Raw genomic sequence first — 11,438 nt, forward strand, 5'->3', positions numbered from 1 at the left:
TCTGGTGAGTCCTTCTCTTCAATCGAGATGGAAGATGTTGGTTCGGATGTGGTGACGTTCCTCGATGATGCCATACTGTGACGAGGCGCATGCTATTTGGCCTGTCCTTTTTCTACTCGTCTCTGTGTCATAGTTCAGTTCATGCCTAGCAAGAATTGAACCTGGTTTGGCTGCAAGTCAGTGAGTGGTCCTCCAAGGGGTCACAGGAGTTACTTCCATTGTACAAAATCTGAGCTAACAAAGTGCCGTTAATTGGCATTTATTCGTGGTCTCCGCTAAACTCGACGCTAAGACTCTTCGCGTCGAGTTCAGTGGAATTGATGAACTGGGATAAACGTCGAGTACTGGGAAGAAGCGAAAAGTGGTAACTGATGAACGGCAATAGGACAAGCGACGGAAAGGGACAAAGCTAGGAGTCTTACTCCGATTACACAGATCATTTAGCCGAACCGGGACAGAAATAAATATAATTCAAATTCGTCTTGGCGTTTCCTCTGAGGTCCCTCACACTTTGTGTTGGTGCAGCGTATTGGTAATTCAAGACTCTTCTTCTCAATTCGAGTGGCATCTGTCCGTCATCGGATAGTTGGTTGGGAGTGTGGGAGAGGACCAAACACTGTGAACCCGAAGCCCGAACCCTCTCTGGGTCTTACCTCGGGCCATAGGTTCACAGATCATGTTTGGTCACACTAACTATGTCACGGAGTATGGCCCATGTTTCCGGACATATGTTAGTGTCCTCCAACCAACTTGGAACAAGACTTAAAAAAAGGAGCGAGACTGGTTCATGGGTGGAACCATCTCGGTCTCAACCTACGGTCGATCGACAACATCTGAATACACCAACTTTTTTTCTTTCTTTTTTTCATCCTTCACGTTCGTCTTCCCGAAGGAGGGCTCTACAGTACATCTCAAACTCTCTCAGCCGGTTGGAACAGGTCGTCACTTGGCCTAGAGATCCTTCTCCTCTCACCCAAAGCGGCCTAGATGTAGCTCTCCCCACCCGTGTGCAGGATAGCATTGCATGCTCATTCGAGTCTTCCACATTACATTTCGGACATAGCGTCGAGGTCGGCGCGTCACTTCGATACCTGTAGCTCGCCAAGCATGGTGCGTGGCCGCTTAGTAGCTTCACGAAGGCTGATCCTTTCTGCCTGCATGCGAAATTGGTGACCTTCTTCCTCTGTCTACGCGTTGATAGTGCTCTCTGAGCGGGTGGTGACAGGCCTGTTAGGAGGCTCTCCAGGCAACGATCTTTCGATCGATCCAAGATCTTTTTGGTAGCAGTCTCGGGCAGCGGTATGCCTTCCGGCACACCCCTTGACCGTCCCTCGTTGGCAAGCTCGTCCATTCGCTCATTGTAGTGCACCCCAAAGAGCGCCTACCCAAGCGAAAGTAACGTAGATGCCAGACGCCTCACAGTGTTGGTATCGTCGGCATATTGCTATGGACAGGGCCGTCTGCTTCGCCGATGTTAATGATTTCAGGGCCGCTTGACTATCGGATAGTATGGTAACTTCCGTAGAGGGTCCATACTCTTCCGCCGTTGCCATGGCGAAGGCTATTTCCTTGTCTATAGCCGAAAGCTCCGCTTGGAAGATAGAACAGTCCGGGTGTAATTTATAAGAACAGGCCGTTTCTCGACCAGGTGGTGATACCGATATGGAGGCTGCTCCTGTGCTACCCATGATATTGTATGTGTCATTTCTTGGGACTCTACTGCCGCCTGTGTAGATACGCCATTTATTCTCACACCCGCGCTCGAAATTCGCCGCTTCCACCTTGTTCTCGAAAATTTTCACTCTGGGCCCGATGCAGCCATATGTTCTCGACTTAGCTGTAATTTCCCCGCGGAATTCCTCAGGGAATCCTCGCCTCTCAAGTTCCTCATTTCGTGTCGGAGATTCTCCACTTGTCTGCGATATATTTGAGCACTTCTATTTGGTGCTGCTCATTGAAATTGTCATAGTCCAAGCATGTGAAGAAAGTCTTTTGAGAAAAGAGTTTCCTTAATTCTCCAATAGACTCTGAGTCTCCACCGGTCTTAGTAGAATGAGCATCAATCTCCAGAGTAGCCAGTCTCTCCTCAGATCCGAACAAGAAACAACTTGCAGCTACAAATGACACGTCGTCACCTGACATAATTACACGCCCTTTTTGACGCCCATTCTCGTATTTCTCGCTGCAAGAGTACACAGGTCTGTGATTTTCTTTGGCAGCCGACACGAGATATTTCCACTGAATCTCTTCAACAGAAACATTCCTCGGCACTTTACGCATAGAACCATTCACCAATAGTTTCGTAGAAGAAGCCCCTGAACTAGTCCACAAAGATCTCCAGGAGAAGACCTGCCTAATATCCTTCACCTCTGCATCTCTGCCAGAGGTGGTCATGACAGAGGTGCCCCACGAGATGGCCCCAGCCATTAAAGCGCCATCTGAACCCCCATAAGTAGCAGCTTGTTGTTGAATGAGTGCCGTCAATGCTGCCGTGAGGGCATCTATCTTCTCCTCCAGCGTCGCTGTAGTACCAGTAACAGTAGTGTCTGCTTGGTCTCTATTTGAAGTGGTAGTAGTAGTGTCGGCTACAGGCGTGTTATGAGGGCTTGTTGGCGGTGATGTGGTATTAGTCTCCACAGTTGACGGAGTAGTACTAGTCGGCAACACAGGGAAGCCTGAAAGAAATAATGAGTATACCAAACAAATTGTTTGAAACAATGCCTTATGACTTACCAGATAGGCGTCCCCTTTCAGAGGGGGAACCGGGTCCGGACAGCAGATGTGTCCGACCCGTTTCCTGCTCACTACCTCGGCTGACCCACGCAGACCAGGGTTTGCCCTTTGGGCACGGGCGGAAATTTCCGAAGGAAATTTTCGAGACAATTTCAGAAATTTCCGTTGAGGCTGGAAATTCTTGGAAATTTGCTAAAAATGCCCAAAAAATCGTGCCCAGGGTAGTAGAGAGAAGAGAAGTAGTTCAGATTCATTCATAATGGCCGAATAAAGCTAGTGAAGGCGTTCGCAGGTGTCTACTGGTCACTATGAATACATCTTGCGGTTACCCTCAGATATCGATCAGGTGGGCGTGCGCGTGAGCCTCTCAAGAGTTAGCGATTCTCCAACTATCTTGCAATCTTGCGTTCTCTCTCTCGAGAGTCGAATAGTGTCGGCGTAGCTCCAGTTATTTTCACGGTTGGCGCTATCGACCTACTTGACTGTAGTCCAGTCACTGGACTCCAGTGGACTAAGTCCACCATATCTTGCGTTCTATCGAGTACATCTTCGGCGGTAATCTTCGCATTCACACGTTAGCTGTAAGTTACAGCCTGTAACTCGCACGAATTTGCGTCACTTTGGATAAGCTGCTGAGCCCCAGCATGATGGACGGTATCCGAGGTGGAGACCCATGGCCTATGGGTTTGGGCCCTATGGGCCATAGAGCGTAGACATCGATCACTTTCTCCCGTAATTCAGAATGATTATGGTGGATGAAAAACGAGATGAGATATCTCATTTCCCCTTTAAGAGCCCAAGCTTTTGCTCACGTTCGACCCAGAACAGTAGACTCAGTTACCTAGGATACAAACTGAAGCAGAACTCGGCCAGCCTCGGCCAGACTCGTATAACACCCTAAGATGACATGGCTACTATAGCGGGCCGAAGGGCCGTGATTTATCTGGTTCAAACCACCCTATTTGGCATGACTTACGTTGGGCCCGGAAGTGGCATACGTTGGGTCCGGTGGGCATACCTGGCTGATCGCATGTCTCGCGCGCCCGCATGGCGTGCGAGATTTACACGGAAATTTCCATTTCCACCGTTTCCGAAATTTTCCGTCATAAAATTTCCTTTCCGCGAAATTTTGACGCTTGCCCGCCCAAAGGGCAAACCCTGACGCAGACTCTAATGAGCTCCTATTATACCTTGTGAAGGAGATCAAGAGCCTCTCCCAGTCTGGGGGTGAGGTAGAAGCAGGGGCAGGAGTAGGGGCCTCGCGGCGCTGCCAATAAGGCCGCCCGCCTTGCCCCCATTGTGATGATCTTTTGTTTTGAACCATTCTAGCAATAGTGATGAATGTGATAGACGGCTATAGAGGGAGATAAAAATCTGAGGAAAATTTGGGAATTCTTGCTGCTTTCTGTGTCAAGCCTTACAGTAAGGTTGCTGCTGGCAGGAGAACACTAAAAATCACTGCCATGTATATGATCACAACCTCTAATGGTTGTATATCCGTGCACGTCGTGCACTGCACGACAGCAAGATGCCTATATTTGACGGCAAATGCAGCATCAGTTAATTTCGAAGCATCGGATCTCCAAGAAGGTCCCACTTCTATGCGGGCCATCATTGATGATGTTGTTGTACGGTACAACTTGTACCATATGAAGAATTCTCTACAGTGTCGAGATATAAGGGTTCAGTCTCAACTACTGATAAATGTATGTTTCGAGCACAGAGATGATTCTGCCCAACTACGCCTACAGTAACTATACTAGAACTCAACTCATAAGCTGTCTGTGAGAACTTAGCCCTGTACGCAATGAGCGTCTTGACTTTTCATTGGTACAGTTGCTTGCTCTATGAGAAGTCGGTCCACATAGGGAGCATAATTTATTCTTCCATCGACGCTCTGACTCCTCCGGGGTAATTCCAAGAGCCATCCTTGAGCTTCCCAGCTTTATTGATGGAGGTGAGAGCTTCATGGGTTTCGAGGCACTTGTAGTTAGAGGCTCTATAGGCCGGGCAGGATCATGGGCAACTGGTATGGTGAAGAAACTTTGGCCTGGCGGAGGATTGCTTCGCATCCTTTTGTAGGAAAACTGCTAAGAATTCCTCCTCTCCTGTCGGGCATGGCGTTTATCACGTCGCCGACGGACCGGAATCTTGAGGAATTCGTCTATCGAATTCCTCAAGATCTAGATCCTGGGCAGTCTTGATTAGCTTTTGTTGGAACTGCTCTTCATTCTCACAAGACTTGAGTTCCAGTAAGAAAAGGCGACCAGTGAGATCAAGAGCCGTTCCTTGATATGTGGTAGAGAATCGTGGGGTCGCTTTGACCATGTCTGCCAATAGAACTCGTCGACATTTCCAGTTAATAATCAAGTTGTGTTCAGTGGTGAGGGAGTTGAAGAGCTTTCTCTCTATCTGGGAAGATTCTTCCCATGGACGTGAAGCTGTATTGCAATCACTACTACTCCAGCGTCGGAGTACGACTGTGAACTTCTCGGGATTGGTGAAGAAAGTATGAGCAGGGCTCAGTACTTTCTATAATAGAAGTGAACATTGCTTATACCACTCGATGGGCTTCGTACCAGTTCTTCAACACGAGTTACCTGAACTTTTTTGTTCACTATGGACTCAGCGAGGACCATCTGGTCGTGCACATATAACCATGCACCAAATCTACTCTTCATTGGTGGCAGGATAGAGTCCGCCACCAATTCGTCACGGATAACTTCGCGAGGGTAAGGCAGCGGCAACAGCAAGAAGTTTCAAAGGACTTGGATCAGCTGTACATGCTTGTGTTGATCGCGGCAAGTTACGCATGAAGTCTCTGTAGTCCAATACAGGAGTATGAACATAAGGTCGTCGGGGGGAGTCCTCAGGATTGCAATCCTTATTGTAGCGTTGGCGTGCATTATCAATTGCGCACTCCAATGGGGTATCATGTACGCAGAAATCGCTCAATGCTAACCCATAGCTCGCAATGAAACGAGGAAAGTGTAGACCAAGATCACGTCCACTACGGTCGTGGAGAGAGAGACCCTTCCAACCAAGTCCTTAAAGGTGTCTAACACCAAGAACATGCTAGGCACGCAATCTAGCGGAGCGACGCAATTCAAATCCATTCAGTTGAGAACACCCACTACTATTTTAGGCAATACAAAAGTGAGCATCTCGAGAGAAACGTAGTAATCATTTTTCGCAATCCACAGCTTTAGCAGTAATCTCGGAAACCGGCATATCCCGGCCTTCTTTACATCGTTCCCAATCATACATATCATCGATATTAATACCAGCCTTAGACAAGCACCGTCGGCACCACCCTGGAGGGCAGATTGAAGATTCTCGCGGGTACATTTCTGCCAGGAATTCTCGGACGAACTCAGCGAATCTTTTTTCGAGTATAGCAGCTCTGCATTCTCTTAAAAGTGTCAACATATAGTGAATGTTGTGAATCGTGATAAGCTTCGCACACACCGGTTCCTTAGCAGCGATGGAGTGCAAATACGCACGAGTATACCCCTTCTTGCAGGTCGGGCATGAACATCTCGGATCGATCGGTTGGAAATCAAAACGGTAGTCTGCGCGGTTTAAACGCATTTGACCGGAACGTACGAGAGCAGTTCCGAATCTCGCCGTACCTGTGGGAAAATTCTGGGAAATTCTCATACACTTCGAATTTGATGATTCCAAGCAAACATATATCTCGTATACAACAACACAAAGAGAGAACTTACGTGTGGGGTAAACGCAGTCGAACATGTCGACGCCTAGTGCGACGCAGCATATGATATCAAGAGTGTAACCGACTCCCATGAGGTAACGCGGACGGTGCGTGGGCAGTCCTGAATGCCAAAGTGTGGGAAAATACTGAAAAATTTCTTGTTGGGTTTTATACATCGAGTATGACCGAAAATCGAGTAAAACCGAGATATATTCCAACAAGTGGAAAATGTATAAGTGACAGTAAGAAAATTCCGAGGAAAATTCCGAGGAAAATTCAGGAAAATTCCTGTTGGTTTTCGTACATTTTTACCCGAATTCGAATATAAACTTTCATATTCAGTGAAGAAAACCAAAATATATTCCAACACTGGAAAGTGTGGGAAAACATATAATAGTGACGGTATGAAAATTCTGAGGAAATTTGGGGGAATTTTTTTTTGCTTTTGTGCACTTCTACCCGAATTCGAAAATAAACTTGTATCACCCCACCTATTCCAAAATTAGGAATGTCATTAAAAAATATTCAAATTCCTTATGATTCCGTTCCCAGATTCCAACAACAGCAAAATATTACCCTCGGGTTGGGCAGTGCACTGTTCGACGACTTGCCAGAAGGACTCCTTAGCCTCGCCACCGCTGAGCCCTCCAATAGCATATCCCGGCAGTTTACGTTTCTGAGGGCGGCCAGAATGTATGTTTGGTTTCCTCAACTGAGTTCGTGAGTTTCCTCATTACTTTATGAAAAATCACAAACGATTTTTGCTGGAATTGTACAAAAACGTGGGAAAATTTTTAGAATTTTTTTCATAATTTCTATATTTTTACTAACACGTGTAGTTGACCATGTGCATATATTTCCACACTTTTCGCATTACCTTGATTTCTGCGAGGCACCAACTTCTGAGCTCACGGTCGAGGCCGCCCTGGACGATACCGAAAAGATTCTGTTCGTGTGGTCGTTTATGGGCAGCAATACATCGATCGAGCCAACGAATAGTTCTTTCAACAGCATCCTGAAGTGATACAAAATCGGACCTATTTTGTATCTTGCATGGTTGAACCTAAGATTCTCACCTTCATCCTAGCACGATCCTCATAAGTGCTGCTGACGACATCGTCTAAGGCCATCATAATATCGGCTCCGATTGAGTTTTGAATCCCCATAGATTCTTCGGGGGTTAACATCATCATTTCTGAGAAAGATGCATATCTTAGGTTCATGCATGAAAGATACGAAATAGGTCCGCTCACGGACCTTTAGTCCGAGGGTTCTGGAAATGAACTCCTTCCTCACTAATAGACAAAAGCTTCAACAAGCTGACCATCTGAAAGCCGCCCGAGTCTGTCAGTAAATTCCTTGGCCAATGCATGTACCTGACGACATGTAGAATTATACCAGCAATAGAGCCTCGACAAGGATTAGATCCCCAAGCCTTTGCCATACTAGCAGAGCGCTCTACCACTGCACTACGACGCTGCTTACTCATGCAGTCCGCCGACTTTCTGCAATAATTCAGCACCAGGACTCGTCCCGAGATGATATGTATTGGCCAGTATGATCTCCGGACCGAGCTCATCTACCTCTTCCGAGAGTAGTCCCTTGATAGTACCTACAGAGGGGAAAACTGGAAACAGGTTAATGCAATGAGCGGCTTCACCGTAGGTGCCGACTGGCATGAAAACGGGAGTCTTCACTGGTCCGTGGGGTAAATGAACAACACCAGCGCGAGCTCGGCCGTCCGTGCCTGAGGACGTGAAGTTTTCAATGTCGTTCGAGTCTACAACTGTTGTGTTAGTTTTATTCCTTCCGTGGTAATGAATGTACAATTTCGATCGTATACTACCTTGCAGTTCGAAATGAAGAGCTTCTCCTGGTTTCAATGGGCTCTGGTAGTCGCCCTTGAACCGCTTCGGCTCGGGACTTTTGGACCTGTTCGAGCCGGGCGTCTCGGAGTGCTTCATTGACTTGGCAGACTAAGCTGAGGGAAAAAGATGAAGTGCTTCAACATTTTGGAAGCTAATGTAGATTTTGTAAAGGATGATGGTTGACGAGATTGACTCTATGGGGTTAATCGTTGTTACTTCGAGGATGCTCAAGCTGTGTTATAAAGAGTATTAAAATGCATATCCATACATTTCAAGGGAGACCAGGGCTTTCCGAACAGAGGCTCTTAGACAAATCACTAATTATTATATAAGGTCCTGTAGCTCAGTGGTTAGAGCGACGGTCTTATGAGCCGTAGGCCGCGGGTTCGACCCCCGCCGGGACTACTTTTCCGCACATTTTGTTGTTCGGTGCATCTTGTGTTGCAGCACTTTACGTCGGGTATCTTTCACTCCAACTGGAGTTTACACTCGAGCATAGACATTGTTATAATAGTATTTGTCGCTGCTCAGTTGAGAATCAACAATTTAATTTTTTCTTGCCCACACGGCGTCGTCTACCCTTACTCACGCTCGAGCCTTCTCTATTACTCTTGCAATTGTGTGTATTCGTTTACGTCATTTTGGCTTCGAACTATGATGGGTTTCGGCCCGAGACGGATCTGAGATGTTTTTAAGTTTTATTATTTTTCCATTTCGTATGCCACCGAGCACTTCTGCGATACCACTCCGCCGCCTATTCAGCACCTCAGCCGCTGCACATGCCACTTTGAAGCCTCCTAGAGCGTCTACCATAAATCCCCCCGATGTGAGGAGCACGGCAGCCTTGGGAGTATTACAACCACTGAGATCTTCAGAGTCGCTGCATCGTGCTGAGGTGAGCTTCGCACGGTTACTGTGGACTTATTGTCTTTCAGGCTCTTGGTGCTCTCCCGGGAGTTGCTCTTAAATCAAGTGAAATATCGGAGGAAGGTAGGTTACAGTTTATAATTTTCAATTATAAAAAAATCTAACTTTTATCGAGTTTTTAATACCAAAATTTCAACGAAGCAATGTGTGAAGTATTTACATCATGTTCATTAGATGCGGTAGAAGCAGTCGTCGAGAATTTGCTGGTCCAGGTTGATCGCCATGGAGATTCATTCACTACTTCACAGTGTATTGCAGGTAAACGCTGATTACATTCGGAATTTTTGAGAGTGATTTTTCATCAGTTCTCAAGGAGTTAACCAAGACCGTGGAAAGTGCGGAAACAGCAACTAGGAATATGCTCTCAGATGGGAGGCTACAGCATTTGGTCAACAGAACGGTCTCGATAGCTACTGTGGAAAGCGCGTCGTTGAAATGGTCGGACGTGATTGCTCTGATGGAAAGTTTCGTGAAGGTAGTGCGGAAGGTCCCGGGTTCGATCCCTGCATATGACATCTTTTTCAGTTGCGTTTGAGAGCCCCACTGCGAGATGTAACTCCAATATGTTTTCGCTTTATGAAAAATGTGGAGCCAGCAGAGATGAGAGAAAAATTACGACAGGTATTTTGAGGGAATTTTGGGAAATTCTTTTTAGTTTCTATACCCGAGCTCGTACGAATAACAGGACTCAGCAGAATTTTTCCAAAAATTTTCAGAAAATTTTTTCACATTGTCACAATCATACGTCGTCGATTATGTGCAAATTTTTCCCACACTGGAAAGAAATGAGTATTTTTCGGAATTTTTCTCTGAAAATTTCTCTATGTTGGTTTTTATCAGGCCTGTGAAATCGCAGTGATGGAATATATGTTTGCTTTCCTTAGCTCAGTTGAAGAAACTTTTTTGGAAAAAAATTATCAGAATTTTCCCCATGTGCATGTGTTGGAATATATATGTTTGCTTTCCTCAGCTCACTTGAGGAAAAAAATGTAATTTTTTCTCAGATTTTTTCGTTTTTTTCAGGCTGGTCGCACTCTGCAACTGCTTGGACAAGGCATGGTCTACCACCCTGAAGTTTTCGATTTCACGTGTCACAGCGCTGAGCGTGCTAAACTGATGGACCCTCACACGATTGCTCTGGTAGGAAAGCGTCTACTTTCACCCTTCATCCTGACGAACACTTGTTCGCTTTTCTCAGCTGAGTAAAAGTGTATAGAAACCAGTGAAAATTTCCCAGAAATTTCTGAAAATTTTTTATACTGTCACCATCACATGTGGTTGACCATATGCATGTTTTCCCATACTGCTGATCAGTGTTGGAGGAATATATGTTCGCTTCCCTCGGCTGAGCTCAAGAGTTTTCTCACTAATTATAGAAGTCTATATACGAATTTGGGTAGAAGTGTACAGAAACCAATAAGAATTTTTAGAAAATTTTCATATTTTCCGGGAAAATATGCGGAAAATGAATATTCTCGTGGGAAAATTTTTCCCAGGTTCTTTATGAGGCCGGCCGGCATGGATTGCGAACTAAACATTACACTGATGTTATTGTTCCTGCAGCAGCGGAATTAGCACCGAGTAAGTGCGTGAATAATTCCGAAATTGTTGATTTTTCACGCACAGGTATGTCGTTGGAAGATCTGCGTTTGTCTATGCGTGGGCTGATGAGGTTTGTAAAGGACTGGAGGGCGTTTTTCGATGTAGGAAATTCACTAAAATGTGAAGTGGCGTAATACTCCATGTGAAAAACGCGATATGAAGTGAATCGAAAATGTGTTTCTCACTAGTTTTTTTTCATATCACTGGGGTTAAACTCCATTGTTTTTGAAGTAGGTGGTCTGCATCAAGACTAATAGAGTGCAAGATGAGCTCTCGAATATGACGAACGAATCATTGATAATGCTGATGAGAGTCTGTAAAGAACTGAAAGCCTCGAGAAAATACAACGGTAATATTTGTACGCTTTTTTTATTATAGGAGTTGGCATATAAATTTTGAGGAAAAATGTAAAATTTTCCGAAAAATTTCCTCAGAATTTTCATTTTTTCTTCGATTTTGCGCTATAAATGATTTCCATATCTATATTTTGCAATATATTGGAGTTTCACCATAGTGATATGAAAAATACATTTCACGACTATTGCATATCACCGCGAATATCGCGTTTTACACCGAGTTTACGCCACCTCACG

The 11,438-nt window shown here is 45.5% G+C and overlaps 3 protein-coding genes and 1 non-coding gene across 4 annotated transcripts in view; 2 read left to right on the plus strand and 2 right to left on the minus strand.

The window, feature by feature from the left end:
• Nucleotides 1-4,860: 4,860 nt before the first annotated feature.
• Pmar_PMAR007567 (hypothetical protein) lies at nucleotides 4,861-5,061 on the minus strand (the record flags this gene model as incomplete). The annotated part of the gene is made up of 1 exon (XM_002770950.1): nucleotides 4,861-5,061. One exon carries the CDS (start codon nucleotides 5,059-5,061, stop codon nucleotides 4,861-4,863), a length of 201 nt encoding a protein of 66 aa, XP_002770996.1.
• An 855-nt stretch (nucleotides 5,062-5,916) lies between these two features.
• On the minus strand, nucleotides 5,917-8,412 carry Pmar_PMAR007568 (queunine tRNA-ribosyltransferase, putative; the record flags this gene model as incomplete). Its single annotated transcript, XM_002770951.1, has 9 exons — nucleotides 5,917-6,365; nucleotides 6,462-6,569; nucleotides 7,025-7,124; nucleotides 7,326-7,463; nucleotides 7,525-7,643; nucleotides 7,706-7,824; nucleotides 7,934-8,060; nucleotides 8,109-8,195; nucleotides 8,295-8,412. The coding sequence occupies 9 exons, from the start codon at nucleotides 8,410-8,412 to the stop codon at nucleotides 5,917-5,919; spliced, it is 1,365 nt and encodes a 454-aa protein (XP_002770997.1).
• Nucleotides 8,413-8,648: 236 nt separating this feature from the next.
• On the plus strand, nucleotides 8,649-8,721 carry Pmar_PMAR007569. The gene has a single exon. It is a non-coding gene; the product is annotated as a tRNA-Ile (tRNA).
• A 310-nt stretch (nucleotides 8,722-9,031) lies between these two features.
• Nucleotides 9,032-11,438, plus strand: part of Pmar_PMAR007570 (hypothetical protein) — a 6,403-nt gene continuing 3,996 nt past the window's right edge. Inside the window, exons 1-9 of the mRNA XM_002770952.1 lie at nucleotides 9,032-9,211; nucleotides 9,252-9,306; nucleotides 9,418-9,501; nucleotides 9,549-9,718; nucleotides 9,769-9,864; nucleotides 10,267-10,383; nucleotides 10,740-10,824; nucleotides 10,870-10,946; nucleotides 11,080-11,194. Of these exons, the coding sequence (XP_002770998.1) occupies nucleotides 9,035-9,211; nucleotides 9,252-9,306; nucleotides 9,418-9,501; nucleotides 9,549-9,718; nucleotides 9,769-9,864; nucleotides 10,267-10,383; nucleotides 10,740-10,824; nucleotides 10,870-10,946; nucleotides 11,080-11,194 (976 nt within the window). The 5' untranslated portion in view covers nucleotides 9,032-9,034. The remainder of the gene's footprint in view (nucleotides 9,212-9,251; nucleotides 9,307-9,417; nucleotides 9,502-9,548; nucleotides 9,719-9,768; nucleotides 9,865-10,266; nucleotides 10,384-10,739; nucleotides 10,825-10,869; nucleotides 10,947-11,079; nucleotides 11,195-11,438) is intronic.

This window comes from Perkinsus marinus (genome assembly GCF_000006405.1).
Source record: "Perkinsus marinus ATCC 50983 genomic scaffold scf_1104296964148, whole genome shotgun sequence".
In the NCBI taxonomy this organism is placed as follows: domain Eukaryota; phylum Perkinsozoa; order Perkinsida; family Perkinsidae; genus Perkinsus; species Perkinsus marinus.